This window comes from Hypanus sabinus, chromosome 3 (genome assembly GCF_030144855.1).
Source record: "Hypanus sabinus isolate sHypSab1 chromosome 3, sHypSab1.hap1, whole genome shotgun sequence".
Classification (NCBI taxonomy): domain Eukaryota; kingdom Metazoa; phylum Chordata; class Chondrichthyes; order Myliobatiformes; family Dasyatidae; genus Hypanus; species Hypanus sabinus.
Window position 1 is genome coordinate 57,218,128 of NC_082708.1, and position 21,259 is coordinate 57,239,386.

At 41.5% G+C, this 21,259-nt stretch overlaps 1 protein-coding gene across 2 annotated transcripts in view; it reads right to left on the reverse strand.

Moving 5' to 3' along the window:
* Nucleotides 1-21,259, reverse strand: part of LOC132391346 (transmembrane protein 182-like) — a 40,118-nt gene that overhangs the window by 5,241 nt on the left and 13,618 nt on the right. Inside the window, exons 4-7 of one of the 2 annotated variants that reach the window (XM_059964404.1) lie at nucleotides 17,687-17,821; nucleotides 10,641-10,737; nucleotides 7,694-7,789; nucleotides 6,477-6,614 (exon numbers count right to left, since the gene is read on the reverse strand). In XM_059964404.1, coding sequence (XP_059820387.1) covers nucleotides 6,477-6,614; nucleotides 7,694-7,789; nucleotides 10,641-10,737; nucleotides 17,687-17,821 — 466 coding nt within the window. The remainder of the gene's footprint in view (nucleotides 1-6,476; nucleotides 6,615-7,693; nucleotides 7,790-10,640; nucleotides 10,738-17,686; nucleotides 17,822-21,259) is intronic. The other variant, XM_059964405.1, reaches the window with a different exon arrangement.

A 21,259-nucleotide genomic window follows, 5' to 3' on the forward strand; every position in this document is an offset into this window, starting at 1 on the left:
CTTTCTGCATCTTTTTCTATCCTGTGCTGTGGTCCTGCCATAACAAATGGTGATGCAACCAGTTAGAAAGCTTTCCACGATACATCTGTAGAAATTTGCAAGAGTCTTTGGTGACATACGTAGCAAATCTCCCCAAACTCCTAATGAAATATAGCCACTGTCGTGACTTCTTTGCAATTGAATCAAGGTGTTGGGACCAAGGTAGATTCTCAGAGATGTTGACTCCCACTGCTCACCCTTTCTACTTCTGATCCCACTATGAGGACTGTTTTTACTCAAATTCCCCTTCCTGAGGTCCATAATCAACTCCTTGGCCTTACTGACGCTGAGTGCAAGGTTTTTGCTGTGATCACCACTCAACCAGCTAGTCTATCTTGCTCCTGGATGCCTCCTCATCACCATTTTAAATTTTGACAATTGTGGTGTCATCAGCAAATTTATAGCTGGCATTTAAGCTGTACCTAGCCACACAATCATGGTTGTAGAGAGAGTAGAGCAGTAGGCTAAACATGTATCTTTGAGGTGTGTTGGTGTTGATTGTCAGCAAGGAGGAGATGTTATTTCTGATATGCACTGACTGTTGTGTCCTGATGAGGAAGTCAATGATCCAGTTGCAGAGGGCCCATGTCTTTGATCTTGTTATATCTAGAACATGAAGTCATACTACATCAACCTGTAGATGATAAACATCCACAATTGACTTCACAAGACTAGTACCAGAGAAATCAGAATCAAATTTATTCATAAAATTGGACCTCGCCCATGCCCAATTACAAATGAATGCTGAGTAAGATAGTCAGCAGTAAATGGCCATCAATTGGCAAAATTTATTCAATGGAATCAATTTTCCAGTCAAGATTTTTCAAATCACTATCGACTGATCCCTGCAACAATGCTTGTGAACCAAGGTTGACAAGGTTGTTGTTGATTGCTACAAGCACAAAGAAATCTTTCTGATCTTGAAGGATATGTTTTATGAAATTACATGAAATTATTATGATACTAAAGTGAGGGAAAAGCACATTTTTGTATCAGGAAACAAGGTGCCCTGGTTCCAAGTTGATGCCAGCGGCCCATACCAGAGAAGGAAAATACAGCACATGTCACCACTGGGTCAAAGCCTGTATTGAAGTCATTCATTAGGTCTGAGTAACATGTCCTTCCAGACATTCTTATGGAACAAGAAGCAACAAAGAGAGTGCATAACACAAGAAGAATGGGGTAATTCCTCATTCCTTATGATTCAACGCAGGAGTTGACTTAGACTTGTCATTAAGTCATAGAGTCTTGGAGTAATAAACATGGTAACAAGCCCCTCAACCCAATTAGTCTATGTTGACTGAAATTCCTATCTAAGCCAGTCCCATATGCCATGCCTGGCCTGAATTCCCCTAATCCCTTCCTATTCCTGTGTCTGTTCAATATAATCAGTATAATAATGTTATTAAACTTAACCTCAACCTCTTTTGCTGGCAGCTGGTTCCATATATGTATCACTCTCTCAGTGACAGGTCCCTTTTAAATCTCACCCTTCTCACTTTAAACCTAAACACTCTCGTTTTCAATTCCCTATTCCTGTGAAAAATATTGTCTGCATTCACCTTATCTATGCCCCTCATGATGTTATACACCTGTACAAGGTCACCCCTTAGTCTTCTCCGTTTCAAGGAATATTGCTGTAGCCTGCTTAACCCATTTCTATAAATCAGACACTCGAGCTCTGGCAACATTCTCATAAATCTTTCAGCACTCTTTCCCCATCTGTTGTGTTATGATGAACGATGGGTTTAATAAAATGTAATTGTTACATTTTCAGTGAGTATGGGTTGATGCATTGTACACTATATATGTGAACTTGCATGTAGTCTCCAACATTGCAATGTGGAAATGCATAGAGAGTACTATGTGCATAGACAAGCATAGTACTACAATATTCCATAACTATGTATGCAGACATACTGTAACGTTGTTGGACAAGAAAGTCATGTAGTTTGCCTGCTATAGATGTTGTTAGAATGGCATAGCCTGTAGCAGGAACTTTAGATCAAATGCACATAAAATTTAAATATTGTATCTTGCAAATAAACAGAAATCCTTTGAAGGATATACAGTAGACTCTGGTTAATTGGGAGACATTGGGACCAATACAGTTTGGCCCCATTAAGTGCCTGCCCCAATTAGCCAAAGATTCATGGAAGTCCTTAAAAAGAAAGTTATTATTTAACTGATTAACAAATTATGTATTTAAATGAAATACAGAACAAATCCGAACACTACCAATGTTACTGCAGTACTAGAAAAATCTGTTCCTACTTCTGAATGACGAAGGAATTCACCCAGTGTACCAGACATCCAGGAAGGGGTAGCACCTCTGATGAAGGGGCTTATTGTGTAATTCTGGAGGAGTTCACTAACCGTTGATCCCCACTCGACACTTAGCTCTCACATGTGGCTCCAAGTAGCTGTTTGCATGCGACAGCAACTTCAACAGGCAGCCTAACTCAGATGACGGTAGCTGGGGGACCTCATACCTCATTGAAATCGGGACATGCCAGTCCTAACGTGTGCAGTCGGCTCTAGCGGACTGGATGGATGAGGTAAACAGTGCGATCCAATAGCCAGGAAGGCAGTTCTGCAGTGCTTTGCACATGAAACATTTCGTAGTCTGACTTTCTGGGGAACTAATAGTACTACATTGAACTTCGGCATTGAATTTAAAATAATTGTAGACTGAAAAAACTAGGAAAGATTGTAGATCCATGAGAAACAGTTCTGGAATACCTAAGCTGGTGGAATGAGTAGCCCATGCCAGAATTTCAATACAGTAGATCCCAGTTACTTTGGCCATCGGCTAACCAGGGCAACCATTTATTTCTTAAAGAACAAAAACAAATCGAGAAAATGGCTTCATTTTTTTGCCACTACGTCACTTAATTGGGATGGAGGCTGACACCGAACAGTTTCTAACTAACGTCAGTCGTGTGTACTTGTGTGGCTGCTAGACACTGCACCGTGCTTAGAGTGAACAGTTTCTAAATAGTACTAGTTGCATGTGCTTGTGTTCAAAATGCAGTGATTTTTGACACTGATTGTTTGTGAGAAATGAGCAACAAGACAGTTCAGAACAGTTTTGCACATTGCGTTTCAAATATTTAGGCTTAGAGATGCCAGAAACGAACAAGAGTGAAAATGAAACAAGTTAAGCATTGCAAAGAATTTGAAGGTATCAACAATCATCTTGAATGTTACAATGGAAGTGAAGATTTGTTAGATGCAATCATTGAAAGTCTTGTATGAAGGCAGTCTATCATCTGCACTAGGTGTCCGCACTGATTTTGTTCATTTACAGTCAATTAGAAGGACATGATAGCATACACTGGAAGAATTCCTCCATTGATAACTATTAGTATCTAATACACAGTTTTATGCTACTGTAGTCATATAGGTAGTATTCTAACTGTACTATATTTCACTTACATATGTAATTTGTTACACAGTTAAATGGTAGCTTGTCTTTTTAAACCTTTTTAAAATATTGGCTAATTAGAGTGTGATGGAATCTTAAGTTTTATTCATTATGGACTGCCCTTGAGAGAGAGAGGGGAAGAGCTACATGATGGACAGCTGGTGTTCAGCACACCTGTATTTAAACAAGCGCAACTGTCTCTTTCGCAGGACACGCTGACACACGAAGGCTAGTGGCGGAATTGCCGCTGAACTTTTTGTGCCCACAAGGGTGGGGCTGAGGATCAATTAAGAGGAAGCGATCCGTGACTATCGGTGCATGTAAGGGCGACCCTGTGGAGTCTACCGATGTGTCCAACCCTTGCTTGGGTTGGTACATTATCACTTGAAGATGTCACTCTAAAGTTGGTCACATTTGTCTAACTTGGAAGATTTGGAGGACATCGAGTAGGATCGATGACCTGTTTACGAGGATTACAGATCTCCCTCTCACTGCAATCCCGTGGACTGAACTGAATTTCCTTACCACACCATCGTAAGACTGTATCACTTCCTACCTAAGCTTGAAGAAGTTTGGGGATTTATACATTTACACCTATAACACCGTTAACTCTTGATTTGCCTGGTTTAAGTTACTATATGATGTAGTTACTAATAAAATAGTGTTTTGTTAACAGCAGAACCAGACTCCAGGTGTGTTCCTTTGCTGCTGATAATTTTACAGAGTTGTGTGTACGTAACATAAATCGGGTTGCTCGTCCCAGATATGAACAAATTGTTTGGAGCCATTTTAAAATTGTTGGGGGTTTGATTGATTAATGGTTGATCTGATTGGGGAAAATCCCTTTTGATTTGCTTGAGTGGGAAATCAGCAGCAATGGAGGTTGAGGCTGGTAGGTTTCTGGCAGAAGCAACCCCTGAAGCATTGGATTGTGCTATGAGGGTTGGGCTGTGGGAAGTTGCTCAAAAATTAAAGCTTAAGGTGAACACTAAAATGAGGAAGGCTCAGAAGCAGATATTAATAGCACAGCATTTTATAACCGAGGGACAGTTTAATGAGGATGTGTTGGAAATGTTTGCTGAAAGTAAACCTACTGAGGCTGAGCTTCAGCTTCAGGTAGAAAAATTGAAGATGGAGGCTGAGGATAGGCAAAGACAACATGAGTTGCAACTAAAACAGCTCAAGGTTGACGAAGCAGAAAGGAAGAGGCAGCATGATGCTAGAGAGGCAGAGGGGCAGAAGAAGCAGGAGGCTGAGGAGGCAGAAAAACAGAGAGTTCGAGAGGGAGAGAATGCAGCAAAGAGGTCAAGTGCCAGACCCTGGTGATAGGTTTACCGTCAGTCGAGAAATCATGCTGGTACCTCCATTTGACCTAGCAGAAGTTGATAATACTTCCTGCATTTTGAAAAAGTGGCCCAGAATTAGCAGTGGCCAAGGGACCAGTGTGCTGTTTTGTTACAAAGTGTAATTAAAGGGGAAGCCCAATAAGCGTATTCTGCCCTGACACTTGAAGAGGCAACTGATTATAACACAGTGAAAGATGCAGTGCTGAAGGTTTACGAGTTGATTCTGGAGGCGTACAGACAAAAGTTTAGAGATTTGAGGAAGCCTGGGAGCCAAACATATGTGGAGTTTGCCTGTGAGAATCTGGTGTACTTCAGTCGTTGGTGTACCTCAAAAGGGGCGAAAGAGAATATTAACTTGAGAGAGTTGATTTTGATTGAAGAATTTAAAAACTGCATCCCCGCTGAAATAAGGATGTACTTAGATGAAAATGAGGCTGCGACCCTATCAGAGTCTGCGAAGATAGCAGACCAGTTTGCCTTAACCCATAAGGTTAAGTTTTTTCCCCAATAAGGTCTACCTAAAGAGTAGCAAGGATAACCCACAGGCTAAACTAGAAAGTAAGCTGGGGACTAGTGACAAAAGTAGGGATGTAGGGAAGCAGTCGAAGGGAAAATTTCCCAGTCCTACTTGTTACTTTTTTAAGAAGCTCAGTCATGTGGCGTCTAATTGTTTTGCTCTGAAGAAGGGGAAAGAAAAAGAAAAGGAGGCAACCCCAAATGCTTGTGTTCAGACAGTTGAGACACCACCAAGGAAGTGTGGTTTGAACGAATCAGGAGGGAGTCGTTCGGTTTGTCTCAGATGGGTTTGTGTCCATAAAGGAGGGGTCAACCCCAGTCCCAGGGAGGATCTGGCGAGATACTGGGGCTTTTCAGTCACTGATATTGGACAGTGTTTTGAAATTTGGTGCCAAGACAAAAACTGACCAAGTAAATATTGTTAAAGGTATTGGAAAGGGGACTGTGTCTGTACCTTTGCATAAGGCGATTTTGAATTGTGGATTGTTATCAGGACCTGTTAAGATAGGGGTACAATCTGAATTACCGATGAAGAATGTGGACGTACTGTTGGTAATGACCTTGCAGGTGGTGATGTTTATCCGGCAGTGCAGCTTACAAGCAAGCCTGCTGCTGACGATCCACACCTGGATACTGATATTTAACCGCATGAGCAGTAACCCGAAACATGACTAAAAGTCTGATAACGCAGGTAGTTCTGGGCAGGGGGATTTTGATGCCTATGATAGCCAATATAGGGGTTCAGATCATGATGATTTATCAGAGACTTTTCTACTGATCATGTTTCAAGAGGATTTGAGTCGCAAGGCTCATGAGAAATGTTTATGTTTGTCCAGGAGAGAATTTATAGCGGAACAAAACTGAGATCCTGAGATTGCAGCTTTAAAAGAAACAGCTCTCTCCGATGATGAGGTTCAGGGGGAGTCAGTAGGCTATTATCTTAAGGACAGAGTTGCATGTACATGACAAGGGATGCGCTTATTTTGGCCAGAATGTACTAGTCTCGATGTGTCCCAAATCCACTGTACTCAAATATGAAGCGGTCATATTTTTCACAAAAGATTTAGAGCAAACAATATGAACCAATGTGAAAATATTTGAGAAGGTTTGAAGTGTAAATAAACGAGATATATAAGACTTTCAGTTACCAGCAATCAAGAATATTACTCCAGTTGTTTTATACATGTTGTAGTTCTCACAGCATGCAGAGTAGATGATGCAGAGGAATCCAATTGTTACAAATGTTACTCCCAAGAACATCAGTGCACTCCACAATTTACGGTACGCTAGAAAAACAAGCACATGGTGTTAATAGTCTAATAAAATTTAGTGCAGCAACTAGCAAATGAACAAACTGACTCATTGTAAGAAGTAAAATGGTAAAATGTAGTGGTGAGCAAGATGTCACCTCATGATAGTACAGACTAACTATTTCCTTCAGGTACAGTCAAATACCATCAGCAAGAATACAAGACACATGGTGAATCAAAAATTGACTGCACTTCTTATCCTGAAGTATTGTGGAGATTCAGCATCAGTACTCAACAATTTAAACATCAAACCAAAAAATAAATTCTTCAGGGTTTCTTTGTGAAGCATCCCTCTATGTGACAATGCCACCAAGTCAATGAGTTATCAGTAAGGTGGCATTGACATCAAAGTGTATACAACAGAAGAAATATCCAACAGTACATAAAGAATAAGCTGGTAACTTGTAATAAGCTGTTAACAGAATATTTTGATTTTTGCAGAAAGGGGAGGAAGAGGGATGGGGGTGGAAGGGAGAGGAAGGGAGAGGGAGGGAGAGATGAAGAATGTGATATTTAACTGTAGCAGTGGGGGAAAGGTCTAGGAATGGAAGGAAGGAAAGAAAACGGGGAGAGAGGGGGAGACAGGAGGGGAAGGTGGTGGGGAAGGGGAGGGGGAGTGGGAGATGGAGAGAGAGAGGAAAGAGAGAGGGGGCAGAGGCAGTAAGACATGTATTAGCCAATGTTTTATTTGTATTACTTAATTTGTAGCTTTTTTCAGGTTTTAGCAAATGCTTTTTACAAAACCTGTTTTTTATGTTGTTCTGCGAGGCTAAACCTGTTTTTTGCCATCCAGAGATGTCTGCCGAAACTCAGAGAACAATGGTACAAGAATCTGCTGGGCAAATGACTAAACCCTTAGCCTTAAGAGTGCGGTAAATAGTGAATGTGTATAGTCATCTTAATTCACATGTAAAGCTCTTTGATTTATGAATGTAGACACCTGAAATATTGCTCCATCTGATAAAGCTGAGCTAGCCACAAATACCGGCTGTTATGTAAGAAAAATATTCCTTATTGCGTGTTATATAATAGTTTGCTTAATGAAAAGTACTTACAGATTGAGGATTCAAATTCTTTCGTGGTTCTCCCTTCAACGTTAGGAAATGGGGAATGAAAGGCGTGCATGCAGCATTTTAAAGGTGGTTGGTAAACTAAGTGGAGAAAGCAAGACATCAATTTCGGAATCACTTAAACAATAAGTCCACAATATCAATGGCATACCACATTAAAGGCGGGATTGGAAGTTGGCATAGCAGCTCATGGTTTCCGTACTATTTAATGGCTTCACGATTGGAAATGGACTGCTTAATTGGAAATAAACCTTTTCCTGGGAATTCTGTCCAAGTTCTGTCGCTGGTATGTGTTTACTGCCAGAATGTGTGGCAACACTTGCAGGTTGCCCCAGCATACCCTCGGGATGTTGGTTGTTAACACAAACAACACGTTTCATTGTGTACTTTGATGTACACATGACAAATAAACTTAGATCTGGAAATCTTGGGTCAATTATCACGTCAAACTCTTAAAAGCTCAATTAATCGTGTTGCTTGCACAGTCTGATGCCAATTCCAGTGAAAGCACATATATTTAAATAACTACAACCAGATATTAAAAGCTATTAAAGAAGGCATGACACAGTAATACAAGAGTCAGTACAGAGCATTACAGTGCCAGTGATTAGGGTTCAATTCTCATTGTTGTCTATAAAGAGTTTGTACTCTCTCCCTGTGCATTTCTTCTGGATGCTCTGGTTTCCTCCCACATTGCGAAGTTATACAGCTAATCGGTCACAGGGGTTCTAATAGGATGGTGCAGGTGCATTCGGCCGGAAAGGACTGTTACTGTGCTGTATCTCTAAATTAAATTGGGTTAAATTAAAGCCACCGCAAGTTTAACAGCAACATGATCTAAATTTGAAAATGATGAAGTAACTGTTTATTTCTTTACTTCAATATTTCTTTGCATTTTTTTTCATCTGGGTGCAAACTGGCAGTGTGAAATTGTCACATTGTTCAAGAAGAAGTTTTGATGCCAACACCTTTCCTACTTTTCCCCTGGTTCCTCACAGGTAATCTGTTGCACACTAGTTGTGGACTAAGATGGATTTTGAAGGAGAACTCCACTAATATGTACTTGAAATGAATAGATGGATAAAAGCTGACTGTTTAATTCATAAGCAGTGAAGATGTATCGAATAACTCTCTATTCATGTGATATCACATGATGTCTGTTCATGAGACAGCCTCTTGCAGATGGGAATGTATTCAACTCTTCTGATTTCTGGATTATTACTCAAATATATGTTTACTACAGAATCTGACTGATCAGGAGATTTAACGTGTGGGCTAGAAGATGGATACAGAAAAGAGACATTCCTTTGTATTCGACAGCAACACTTTTTAGGGACATTGTAGCACTGATAAGATTACCTACACCTGCACAAGAAATTTTAAAATAAAAGTATGAAGGCTTTTGTTCAGTTACATAGGATGCTCACTAGACCATATTTGAAGTGCTATGTATGCTAGAAGTGGATTCACTTGGTCTAGGACAAGGTCCTGTAAATTGCTGAGTGGAGGGAAGGGGAGACATTAGAAAGAGCCTGACCATAAACATACAAATATCTTTAGGACCAACCTTTTTTATGCCATGGACCAATACCATTAAGCAAGTGGCCCGTGAACCCAAGTTGTGAACCCCTGCATTAGATTCTGGGATGATGCCCAAGGACTGTATATCTCTTTAAGAGCTCAGGTGCCATTGAGATTGAAGGCCATGGAATAAAACCCATTGTGTCACCATCACTAGAAAATTAGTTACAAGGAAACAGAGCAGTAATGCAATTTTCTTCTCAGGATTGAAAGAAGTGTATAGTGCAGTTCCCCAGGGCCAACATTACTCTTAATATATATGTTTTATGATTTGTACATGGCTACACAGGGTATAGTTTCCAAATCTGCAGATTACATAATCCTAGGAGTCCTATCATCACGGGCACAGACCTTCCCATCACTGAAAGCAACTGCATGAGGAGCTGCCTCAGCAAGGCTGCATCTATTAGCAATGATCCCCTCCATCTGAGCCATGTCCTCACTTGCAGCTGCCACCAGGAATTACAGCAACCTGTAGCCAAGTGGCTAAGGCATCGGTCTAGTGATCTGAAGGTTGCTAGTTCGAGCCTCTGCTGAGGCAGTGTGTTGTGTCCTTGAGAAAGGCACTTAACCACACATTGCTCTGTGACGACACCGGTGCCAAGCTGTATTGGCCTAGTGCCCTTCCCTTGGACAACATCGGTGGCGTGGTGAAGGGGAGACTTGCAGCGTGGGCAACTGCCTGTCTTCCATACAATCTTGCCCAGGCCTCAGTCAACATCCAAATTGATGGACAGCCGAAGAAGAAGAAAGACAGGATTAGGATCCGAGAACAGATTTGGAGGCAGATTCTTTTGAAAGAGAGCTAGCTGAAAGTACAGTAGGAAAAGATTTGCAGGGCTTGTTGAGAAAGTGTAGCTGAATTGCTCTTCTATAGTTGAATATCCACCCTGCTTAGTCATTTCTACAATAGTGTATTGTCTGAATAATAAAAGTCTAATGGTGACAGTCATTTGTGAATCCTGTTCCAGGAGTCATTACAGAGGCAGTATTACCAGTTGACTGGTGTTGAAAGTAACAACTGATGAGACTGCAATGGAAGAGTTCAGATGAGTCCAACAGGGAATTGATGCCAAGATCAGGGTAGAATACTATGGGTAGACCAGCTTTGGACTATTCTCATGGATTTCCCAGTACGTCACTCACCATATACTGGAAGTTGAAATGAAGAAACAAAATGCTGCAGTTAGCACCTAATCCTGGAAGGTTAGAGCAGCATCATACTATCAGATCCCAATCAACTTAAAGAGATTCTACAAAACATAAATGTTCATCATCAGCACTATTACCATGGGCCAAAACCCTGTTGCTGTGCTGTACTGCCCAATGTTCAATATTTATATTCACTTACTGTAAATGAATTTTTTAAGTTGATACTTTTCCTCTTTGTCGCTAAATGAACATCTCCAGAAGAAACCCTCATGATGGTAATTTAACCTGTAATCCTCCTGTAACAGCACACAAAGTAAAGATAGCCATTTATTAGCAGAAAGATTTACAAATTTACTTAAGATTTTTACTTCAGTATTTTATTTCTGAGTGTTGTTAAACAAGTAGTTTTGCAGTTTGCTGATTTCCAGTTAAGGAAATATTAATCTGTGTATACAACACTGTCATCTATAAAGTGTACAACTGATGGCCAAATATGCAGCTGGATAGTATGATTGAGATACTTAGAGGGAGAACAGAGTAAAAACAATATAAACTCCAGATGCTAGAAATCAGAAATTAAAATAAACGTCGGGAAATACCTTGTAGATCTGACATGATCTGTGGAGAGCAAAACAAGCTAAATGTCTGAAGCAAATCCTGTGAGGTCAGTTTCTCTGTCCACTGATGCTAGCTGACCCACAGAGTGCTTCTAATAAGCTTTTCATATGTTGTTGCAGCAAGCGTTTATTGATTCAATGTTAATAGGTATTCGAGGTAGCTACGGTGAAAGCACGTCACCACAGTTAGACATGTAGAAACACAGTAGCAGTTACAAAATGGAGACTAGTCACTCATTAAACTACAAAATGGAGAAATGACTAGGTATCCTGTGATGCAACCATAATTCTATTTCTATGGTCTCACAGACATAACTGGCCAGCTAAGCATACCTTATCAGTACTGAGGCAATCTGAGCTGGATACACTAGATCATAGAATGCTACAGCAATTTCTGACTCAAAGAGAGTGAACATGGCATCTGGTTCAAATAATGGGACAACCCAGAGCCTATCAACTGCCCATCAGGTAGTTGAATCACGGTGCTGCTTGACCTGCTGATTTCCTCCAGTACTTTGTGTGTGTTGCCTTGGATTGCCAGCACCTGCAGATCTGCCTCTGACACCTCAGGCTGGCTCCTATCATTCACATGTGGCAGCACCTTCAAACCAGTCGCTCCAGGCAGAAGGAGCTCACCAGCTGTGGTTGGCAGTTCATGTAGGAGAAGAAAAACTCTGATCTCAGAGTTCTGCTGTCAGTCATGAGGAAGGCTTCAGGAATAAACACAGAGGTAACATTTAGACCTGAAGCCCCTAAGGCATTACTATGCTGAATTCAACGCTGACTGGCAACTGCTGCGACACTGCTGGTGCCAGACTGTACTGGCCTCCGCTGTTCCTGTGGATTCATCAGCTGCATCGAGAAGGAAGCCTGCTACATGGGCAATAGCTTGCTCTCCATATTGTACTGCCCTGGCTTGTGTATCATGTAGGCAGCTGGGATGCAGCATCCATGACCGACCCTGACCAATGGAGGGCCTCTCCTCACTTGCGATAAAAATAATGAATCTTTGGCACTTGAAACAAAGCTAAGTAACCATGATTTTTCAACCATTCGATTTCCCTAACAGTAATTTATGAAACAGATGCACTCCTGGCAAATGCATTGTTAATTGAGATTATGTAAATCAAACAGACTGGCTCAGAGAGTTAGGAAAACCAAGGTTCTGAGAGTTCACCTAACAGACAATCTTAGCTGGTCCCTCAACACCACCACGTTGCTAAAGAAATCACAGCAGTGCCTCCATTTCCTGAGGAGATTGAGATGAGTGAAGCTTCCCCAGCACTGCCCTCCCCCCCATTACAACTAACTTTTACAAGAGCACCATCAAGAGTGTCCTATATCTGGTACAGAAAATGTAAGGAATCTGACCACCAGTCCCTACAAAAGATTGCAAGGACTGCTGATGGGATCATCTGGGTCGGTCTTTCATCCATCAGAGATATTTATCAGGAGCACTGTGTACACAGGCCGCTTAGCAGTGCGAATGTCTTTTCCATCTATGCAATAATCTCTTTGACCACTACACCCCTCCTCCCACCACAATTAGGTAGGATGTACCCGAGCATTAGGACAAGAACTGTTGGATGTGAAACAGCTTTCAATAATACTACTGAACTCCCTACCACTGCCAAGATCTCATCAGGCATGAAGACCCAGTAACTTTATAATATTTACTTTTTAAACTTGTGTTGTAAATGCATCTTATTGTTGTTAATTTACTTGTGGCAAAATTACTTTATTTGTTGTGTGTGTGAATTACATGTACTGTGTTGTGCACCTTGGTCTGGAGGAATATTGTTTTACTTTGCAGTAAACAAAGTAAATATTCGGTATATGGTGGAATGACAATAAACTGAACTTCATCTTGGAATACATTATGGGCATCTTGGTGCAGTGTATTCCTGTGAATGCACTGTACACTTTAGCCAGAGGGTGGTGAATCTGCAGTATTCATTGTCTGAGGAGGCCAAGTCTTTCTATATAGTTAAAGTGGAGGTTGATAGGTTCTTGATTGCTAGGGGTGTGAAAAGTTACGGGGAAAAGGCAGGAGAAAGGGTTTGAGAAGGATAATAAAACGGCGATGATCAAATAGAAGAGTGGACTCGATGGGCCAAATGGCCTAATTCTGATCCTCTGTCTTATGGTCTTATGGAATGGAGAATAACATGTCATAGCTGCAGTATAACTTCAAACTCTACACCGTAGTCCTCCAGATGCAAGTCCAACAAGCTCTTCATCTCTTTATCAATCTTTTTATCGATTCAAAAAGAGCATATATACAAGCAAGAGGAGAATTATCTCAAGTACATATATCAACAACAATACATACAGAAGGTGAAATAAACATTAGCAAAATCATATATAGTATTAATCTGATATAGAATATATAATCAGGAAAAAGATAATTAATTCTCCACTTATCAATTCATAAAAAGAAAAAATTTTGAATTCTGAATTTTTTATATGAAAAGAACCTGACTATTCTCCACAAACAAAAACAAACAAAAAGGACTGGGCAGTCCATCCTGAGAGTAAAACCAAGAAAAGAAAGACTTTCTGATCAAATCAAAAACTTCAAAAAAAATAACTGGAAGAGAGGCAGTACAAAAACAATAAATCAAATCATATGAAAATATCAAATATAACAAACAGGACATGATGGAGGAAAGCCAATATAAACAGTAGGTGAATTAGGATCCTTCCATTTAAGTAAAATGGCTCTCCTAGCCAATAAAGTTGAAAAGGCTATCATCCGCTGAGTGGAAACAGGAATATATCCTGTTTCCAATGGAATAATCCCAAAAATTGCTGTAAGTAAATTTGGTTGTAGGTCCAGATCCGAGACTTTTGATAAAGTTTTAAAGACATCTTTCCAAAAATTGTCCACCTTTATGCAAGACCAAAACAGGTGAGTTAAAGTGGCCACCTCAATATTACATCTATCGCAAACAGGATTGATACTGGGAAAAATACGGGCTAATTTATCCTCTTCATCAATTTGATCATTTAATGTTAATGATATGTTAATAATATTAGAATGTGCACATCCAAACCTCTATTGATCATCAGTGCTTCCAGTTTTTGTTAATATTCTGAAGCCTGGGTCGCACTCTTAACTGCAAATGTGCTGCTTCCAAGGCCAAGTTTCTAGATCGTTAAACCTGACTTAGGAAAGCCAGAACAGAACTTGCATTCCTTTCCAATTATTGAACAAGTCAGTAAAATTAAATACCAATCTTTGATTATATTTGTTCATGGGTGTACATTTAATAATATAAATTCACAAGGATACTTTTTCGACCCCTACATTTAATAGTATTTCACCAATTAAGTAATATAACTGTAATCCAAGATATTACTTCAGATTACGATAGGATGGCTCACTGAAGTAATAACACCTTGCAGTTTCACACTAGATGTTCTCAACCTTATGATGTTCACAATGTAGTCAGATAGGAAACATGATTCTGTGGTTCCTCATCCCATCACCAAAAAGTCAACCATTGCATACACACATACAAAATAGATTTGTCCTCATAAAGGGGAAAACTTAGATTGGGGGTGGGAGTGAGGAACTGAGGATATAGAAATAATCATTTTGAACCTATGTATCCTCTGGATAAAAGAATAATTGGAACTGAATCAGAATTTTTGAATTGAAGTAAACTCTGTCTTCAGCATCCAGCTAAGACAGACTGATTACCTGTTCTCCCCAGCTAGCAGAGAGACATTGAGAGTTTGCTAACATTGTACATTGCACCCTCGAGTAGAGAGGAGGAGGGCTCAGCGATAAGGACAGGAAGGAACATCCATCTGTAATTAAGTCAAGGCCAAGCAAAGGGAATAACTGATAAGGATTAGACAGCAAATCCATCTGTAATTAAGACTTGATCTAGCAGACTCTCTTGTCTGTAACTAAGTTTTGCACCAACAGACTCGGTGGGCTTACCAGTTCAAATAACATCCTGCAACAGTAATGTATGGGGCTCACTATGTATAAACATACGGCCGTAACCTGAGGGAACGGGCCCACTTGTCGGATGGTGGCAGCACTTCCCTTTGACAACTGGGTCTCACACTCCTGCAGGAGGGTGCACAATGAACTGTTGTAATTATAAAAAGCTAGTCTCCTGAGTTTTATTCAGAATCGACTTTAACAGGGGAGGAACAAGTTATCAGGAACTGAAAGTACGGAACAAGTACAGAAACAATTACAGAAGAAATGAAAACTAAGGTTTTGCTGAAAGTGCTTCTTGTAATACATTTCTTAATAATATAAATCACATCTCAGCAAATAATTTCTGGATTGTTGCTTGAATCATAAAGAAATTCTAATCTACAAAAAGATTAGCATCTTAAGGAGAATGTTATGAGAGCAGTGATTTCTGTTTCTAGGGCAAACCAAACCAAACTGTAGAGTACACCTCTCAATTTTGGCAAACAGAAACTTGAATCCATATTTTATTTTGTACCTAATGGCACACAATCTAAGACACTAGACAAATTTTCTCAATTGACCCAATGTTATTGCAAACTGGTGTTAGGTAAAGCAGTGCTATTCCTCTAACTTCTTTCTGAATCTTTCTCCGAGGCACGGTAACATTTCTCCAACATGCTTCAGTCGGTGTGGAGCTATTTTACAGGGCAAATGGCACTGCTCAACCAACATTGCTTCTATTCCAGAGCTAAACACATCTCATCCAATACAGAAATGATGCTGGTGTTTGTGCATTTTTGTAAGCCAAGCTCTAAGTGATCAATTTGTTTGCTCAAACAGATGGCAGAATAGGTGTAATATTTAAATCAATGGAAAAAAGTCTCTCCTATTCTGTCAGACCCACCCAGGCAGACACCACCCTGCTGACAGGAGTCACCTGTCACTTGTTTACAACTCATCACTGCAGGCTTTTTAATCCCAGTTCATATCCACCGTCACTTGTTCACCTAGCAAACCAGCCAGCGTCAACCGGTTGCTCCTGGCTTTTAGTTACCCTGTCGGGTTAAATATCTGTTCCCTCTTATTTTGTGCCCCCCCCCTTTCTGGCTTGTAAGATTATACTGTTAAATCATCTCCACTGCTCTACTTTTGGCTCAAGCCTCCCTACATTTCCTGACAGGATGGATTGACCCAGCAGAGTACATTCACCTAAAGGAAGTCATCCATCAACTGCAGTACATGATCTCAAAAAAGCACAAAACCATTAACCATCTGTTCCCCACTTTCAACGAGCTCTCTGTCTCAATTCAGCAACACCTCACCAGTCAAGCTCTTCCTGTGGGACCCCGGATTATGGTGCCCGGATGCTTCAATGATCCCCAACCCAATGCCCTAACTTGCTGTCCCAATCCATGTTACAATTTGAGTTTCAGCCATCTCTGTATTCTCCAGACTGAGCCAAGATTGCCTTCGTCATCTCTGTCCTAACTGGGCGAGCTCTGACTGACTGGGGCAATAAAACTACCATTTGCAATAAATAGGTGGAACTCTCCACTCAGATGTATCAGGTCATCGACTATACCAGATGTGGAAGAGGGGCAGTAGATCGAACACTTCATCTTCATCAGGCCTCATGCTGATGGAATTCAGGATCCTCGCAGTGGAGAATAGCCACAATGCAAAAGCGCTGCTGGCTCACTGCTGTTACGGCCTCTCAGAGTGCTTGAAAGACAAGCTGTCCAGCCAGGAAATACCCACCATCTTCAAAAGCATCAATACTCTGCCCCTCTGAATTGACAAGCATCTCACAGAACAACCCTGTCGATCATCAGCCAGAACCCCATTCCTAGAACCCTATCAGGCGGCAGGACCCTCATCATCAACACAACCACAGCCAGAGAGAGTTCCTTCAACACCACCCCCTCCCCAAGAGCATGAGCTCTTCTAATGTGGCCATGGTGACCATGACAGCGATGGAACAGTTCTCCCAGGCAGCCCGCTTCATTACCCTTCCCAAACTGTATCAGCCACTGAGACAAGGACCTGGTTCTCCTGCATGAAGTTCATTTCCATGGTTTCCCTCAGGACATTATGTCGGACCCTGGCTCACAATTCATCGCCCATTTCTGGCAAGCCTTCTGCTTCCTGCTCTGCAGCTCAGTAAGTTTGTCCTCTGGCCATCATCCACAGACCAATGGTCAATCAGATAGAGCCAATCAACAAGTGGTGAAGTTTGGATGCTGTTTCGCCAGCTCTGACCCTTTCACGTGAAAGAAACATCTGCCCTAGGCCGAACTGTCCCCCAATCTACACACCTCCTCTGCCACAGGTGTGTCACCCTTTGAAGTGCTTCATGGCTACCAACTCCTGTTGAACTCCATAGAGGAGCCAAAAGTGCAGGTTCCATCCATCAGGGCCCTGGTTCACCGATGCCAGAATGCTTGGAAGAGGACATGGGGCACCATCCTAGCTGCCAATGGCGCCTACTACCAAAAGACCAACTACCAGTGGCATCCCATCAGACTACTCTGGCCTGAGGACCTTGTCTGCTATCCATCCAAGATCTGCCCCAGCACATCAACTGCTGCAAGCTCTCACCCCGGTTCACCGGTCCCTTTAAAATTACCCATTTCATCAATTGAGTCACTTGCTGTCTCCACTAGCACCATCCCTTAGGATCAAACCTACCTTCCGTATGTCCTGCCTCAGTCCCATTTTCCACAGATCATTCAATCCAGCTGAGTCTGCACCTACAGAGCCAATGATGCTGAAAGGTGGTCCCATGCACATGATCCACGTCACCAAGGATGGGGTGTGCAGTACCTGGTGAACTGAGAAGGATATGGCCTGAAAGAGAGATCTTGAATGCTGTCCAGTTTAATCTTGCATCCATCGCTCATTGAGGTGTTCCACCAGACCATTTGGCTCATCCTGGCCATCAGATGTGGCCTTAGGGGCAGGATGGTCCTGTCAGACCTACACAGGCATGCACCTCCCAGTCTCCACCCAGATGGTAAAAGTTACCTGCCACTTATTTTTATGAGACATTTATTTCATTGATTCCTAAAAAAGGAAAAGACCCACTGGAATGTGTATCCTGTAGACCTATTTCTTTATTGAATGTAGATTTTTAAATTCTCTCTAATATTCTAGAGGATATTTTGACTAATATTATTTCAAATGATCAAACAGGATTTATTAAAAATAGGTATTCATATTTTAATATTCGAAGGTTTTTAAATATCATTTATTCCCCCTCAGTCAAAGAATCTGAATGTATTGTATCGCTGGATGCAGAGAAAGTCTTTGATAGGTTGGAGTGGCCTTATTTATTTTCGGTTTTGAAGAGGTTTAATTTTGGCCCGGGATTTATTTCCCCAAATTCCAACAGTATGTGGACTTTGCAATGAGGGGGTAGAACGCATATGACCTGGTTTACACAAACATCCCCGACGCGTACCAGGCAGAGCCCCACCCCCACTCGGATACTCAGACCCCATCTCTGTTATGCTAATCCCAGCATACAGACTGCTCGTCAGGTGCTCCAGACCAGTTCAGAAGCAGGTGAAAACCTGGCCAAGACTGCCTTGAGCACACTGACTGGCTCATGTTCAGGGAGGCTGCAACCGATAGCAACTCTACCAACTTAGAGGAGTACACAGCATCAGTGACCAGCTGCATCAGAAAGTGCATTGATGATGAAACTCTGTCACTATACTTGTCAACCAGAAGCCATGGATGACCGCAGAGGTGCGTGCGCTGCTGAGGTCCCGCAACTCCGCCTTCAGAGCAGGCGTCAAGGCAGCTCGAACAACATCAAGGGCCAAACTGTCCTGAGCCATCAGAGGGGCAAAGCGTACACACGCCCAGCGAATCCCACAGCTACCTCCAGGACAGCAGCGACACGCAGCGCATGTGAAAGGGCAACCAGGACATCACCAATTACAAGACAACATCCCCTGACTGTGCAGGTGATGCCTCCCTCCCAAATGCACTGAATAACTTCTACGCCCGGTTTGAGGTGGAAAATGACGTGTCGGCGAGAACGTCCACCCCTCCTACAAATGACCAGGTGCTGTGTCTCACCGTGACCAAAGTGAGAAGAACCCTGTGCAGGATCAACCCACGGAAGGCTGCTGGACCAGACAACATCCCTGGTAGAGTGCTCAGAGGATGTGCAGACCAGCTAGCAGATGTTCTCACTGACATCTTCAACATCTCCCTCAGCAGCGCCACCATTCCAACATGTTTCAAGGCCACCACCATCGTCCCCATGCCAAAGAAATCTTCAGTGTCCTGCCTAAATGACTACCGTCCCGTTGCACTTACATCCATCATCATGAAGTGTTTCGAGAGGCTCATCATGAGGTATATCAAGACCCTGCAGCCCCCCTCACTGAACCCCCTGCAGCTTGCATACCGTCCCAACTGCTGAACAGATGACACCATTGCCACCACCCTCCACCTGGCCCTAACGCACCTGGACAAAAAAGACACATACGTTCAGATGTTGTCCATAGACTTCAGTTCAGCATTCAACACAATCATCCCTCAGAAACTGATTAGAAAGCTGAGCCTACTGGGCCTGAACACCTCCCTCTGCAACTGGATCTTAGACTTCCTGACTGGGAGAAGTCAGTCAGTCCGGAACGGGAGCAGCATCTCCAACACCATCACATTGAGCACAGGGGCTCCACAGAGTTGCGAGCTCAGTCCACTGCTGTTCACTCTGCTGACCTACGACTGTGCTGCAACACACAGCACGAACCATATCATCAAGTTCGCTGATGACACGACCGTGGTGGGTCTCATCAGCAAGAACGACGAGTCAGCTTACAGAGAAGAAGTGCAGCAGCTAACGGACTGGTGCAGAGCCAACAACCTGTCTCTTAATGTGAACAAAACAAAAGAGATGGTTGTTGACTTTAGGAGGGCACAGAGCAACCACTCCCCGCTGAACATCGATGGCTCCGCAGTAGAGATCGTAAAGAGCACCAAATTTCTTGGTGTTCACCTGAAGGAGAATCTCACCTGGTCCCTCAACACCAGCTCTTAGCAAAGAAAGCCCAGCAGCATCTCTACTTTTTGCGAAGGCTGAGGAAAGTCCACCTTCCATCCCCCCCATCCTCATCACATTCTACAAGGGCTGTATTGAGAGCATCCTGAGCAGCTGCATCCCTGCCTGGTGTCTTGACTTGACTTGACTTGACTTGATTTCCTGGATTAAATTGATTTACCATGCCCCAGTGGTTGCAGTTATAACTAATAATCAAAAGTCTCCTTATTTTAGATAATATAGAGGAACCCGTCAGGGTTGTCCTCTCAGTCCTTTATTATTTAATTTGGCTTTAGAACCACTTGCTATCGCTCTTAGGGATTCTAATTCTGTGCAGGGTATTAAGCGAGGGGATTAATTACATAAGGTTTTGTTATACACGGATGATTTATTAGTTAACATTAATAGGAATCTATTCATTTTATGCTATCTATATTTACAGAATTTAGTATTTTCTCTGGATATAAACTTAATTTATACAAAAGTGAATTCTTTTCTATTAATAATTATTCTGATTATTATGATCAAAGACCTTTTAATATTGCTAAAAACCATTTCACTTACCTTGGTATCAAAATTACTAAAAATTTTAAAGACCTATGTAAGTATAATTTCTCCCCTCTAATTGAATATACTCAACAAGCACTTTCTAAATAGTCACCTGTGTCAATGCCATTGATAGATGGAATAAATGCTATAAAGATGGTTATTTTACTGAAATTTTTATACTGAAATGTTCCAAAAACATTTTTTGATAAGATAGATTCTATGATTCTGTCTTATGTTTGGAATAACAAAAGCTCTAGAGTGAATAAACTTTCATTGCAAAATTCAAAAAAAGATGGAGGACTGGTCTTACCAAACTTTAGATTTTATTATTGGGCAATTAATATTCATTATATTACTTTTTGGATTTATAATATAGATAACCAGGATCACCCTCCATGGTTACATTTGGAGGAAAATTTGGTAAAGGGGTTTTCTTTAGCTTCTTTATTTAGAGCTCCCCTTCCTATTTTGTTCTCCAGAATAGGTAGACAAGCTCTCAACCCTATTCTTAAACATACTTCAAAAATCTGGTTTCAGTTTCGTAGATTTTTTGAATTGAATAATTTTCTACTCCAGTAATATTTATTCTAATTATTTTTAAACCATCAACTCTGCATAAGGCTTTTTTAACATGGAAAACTAAGGGAATAAAAACT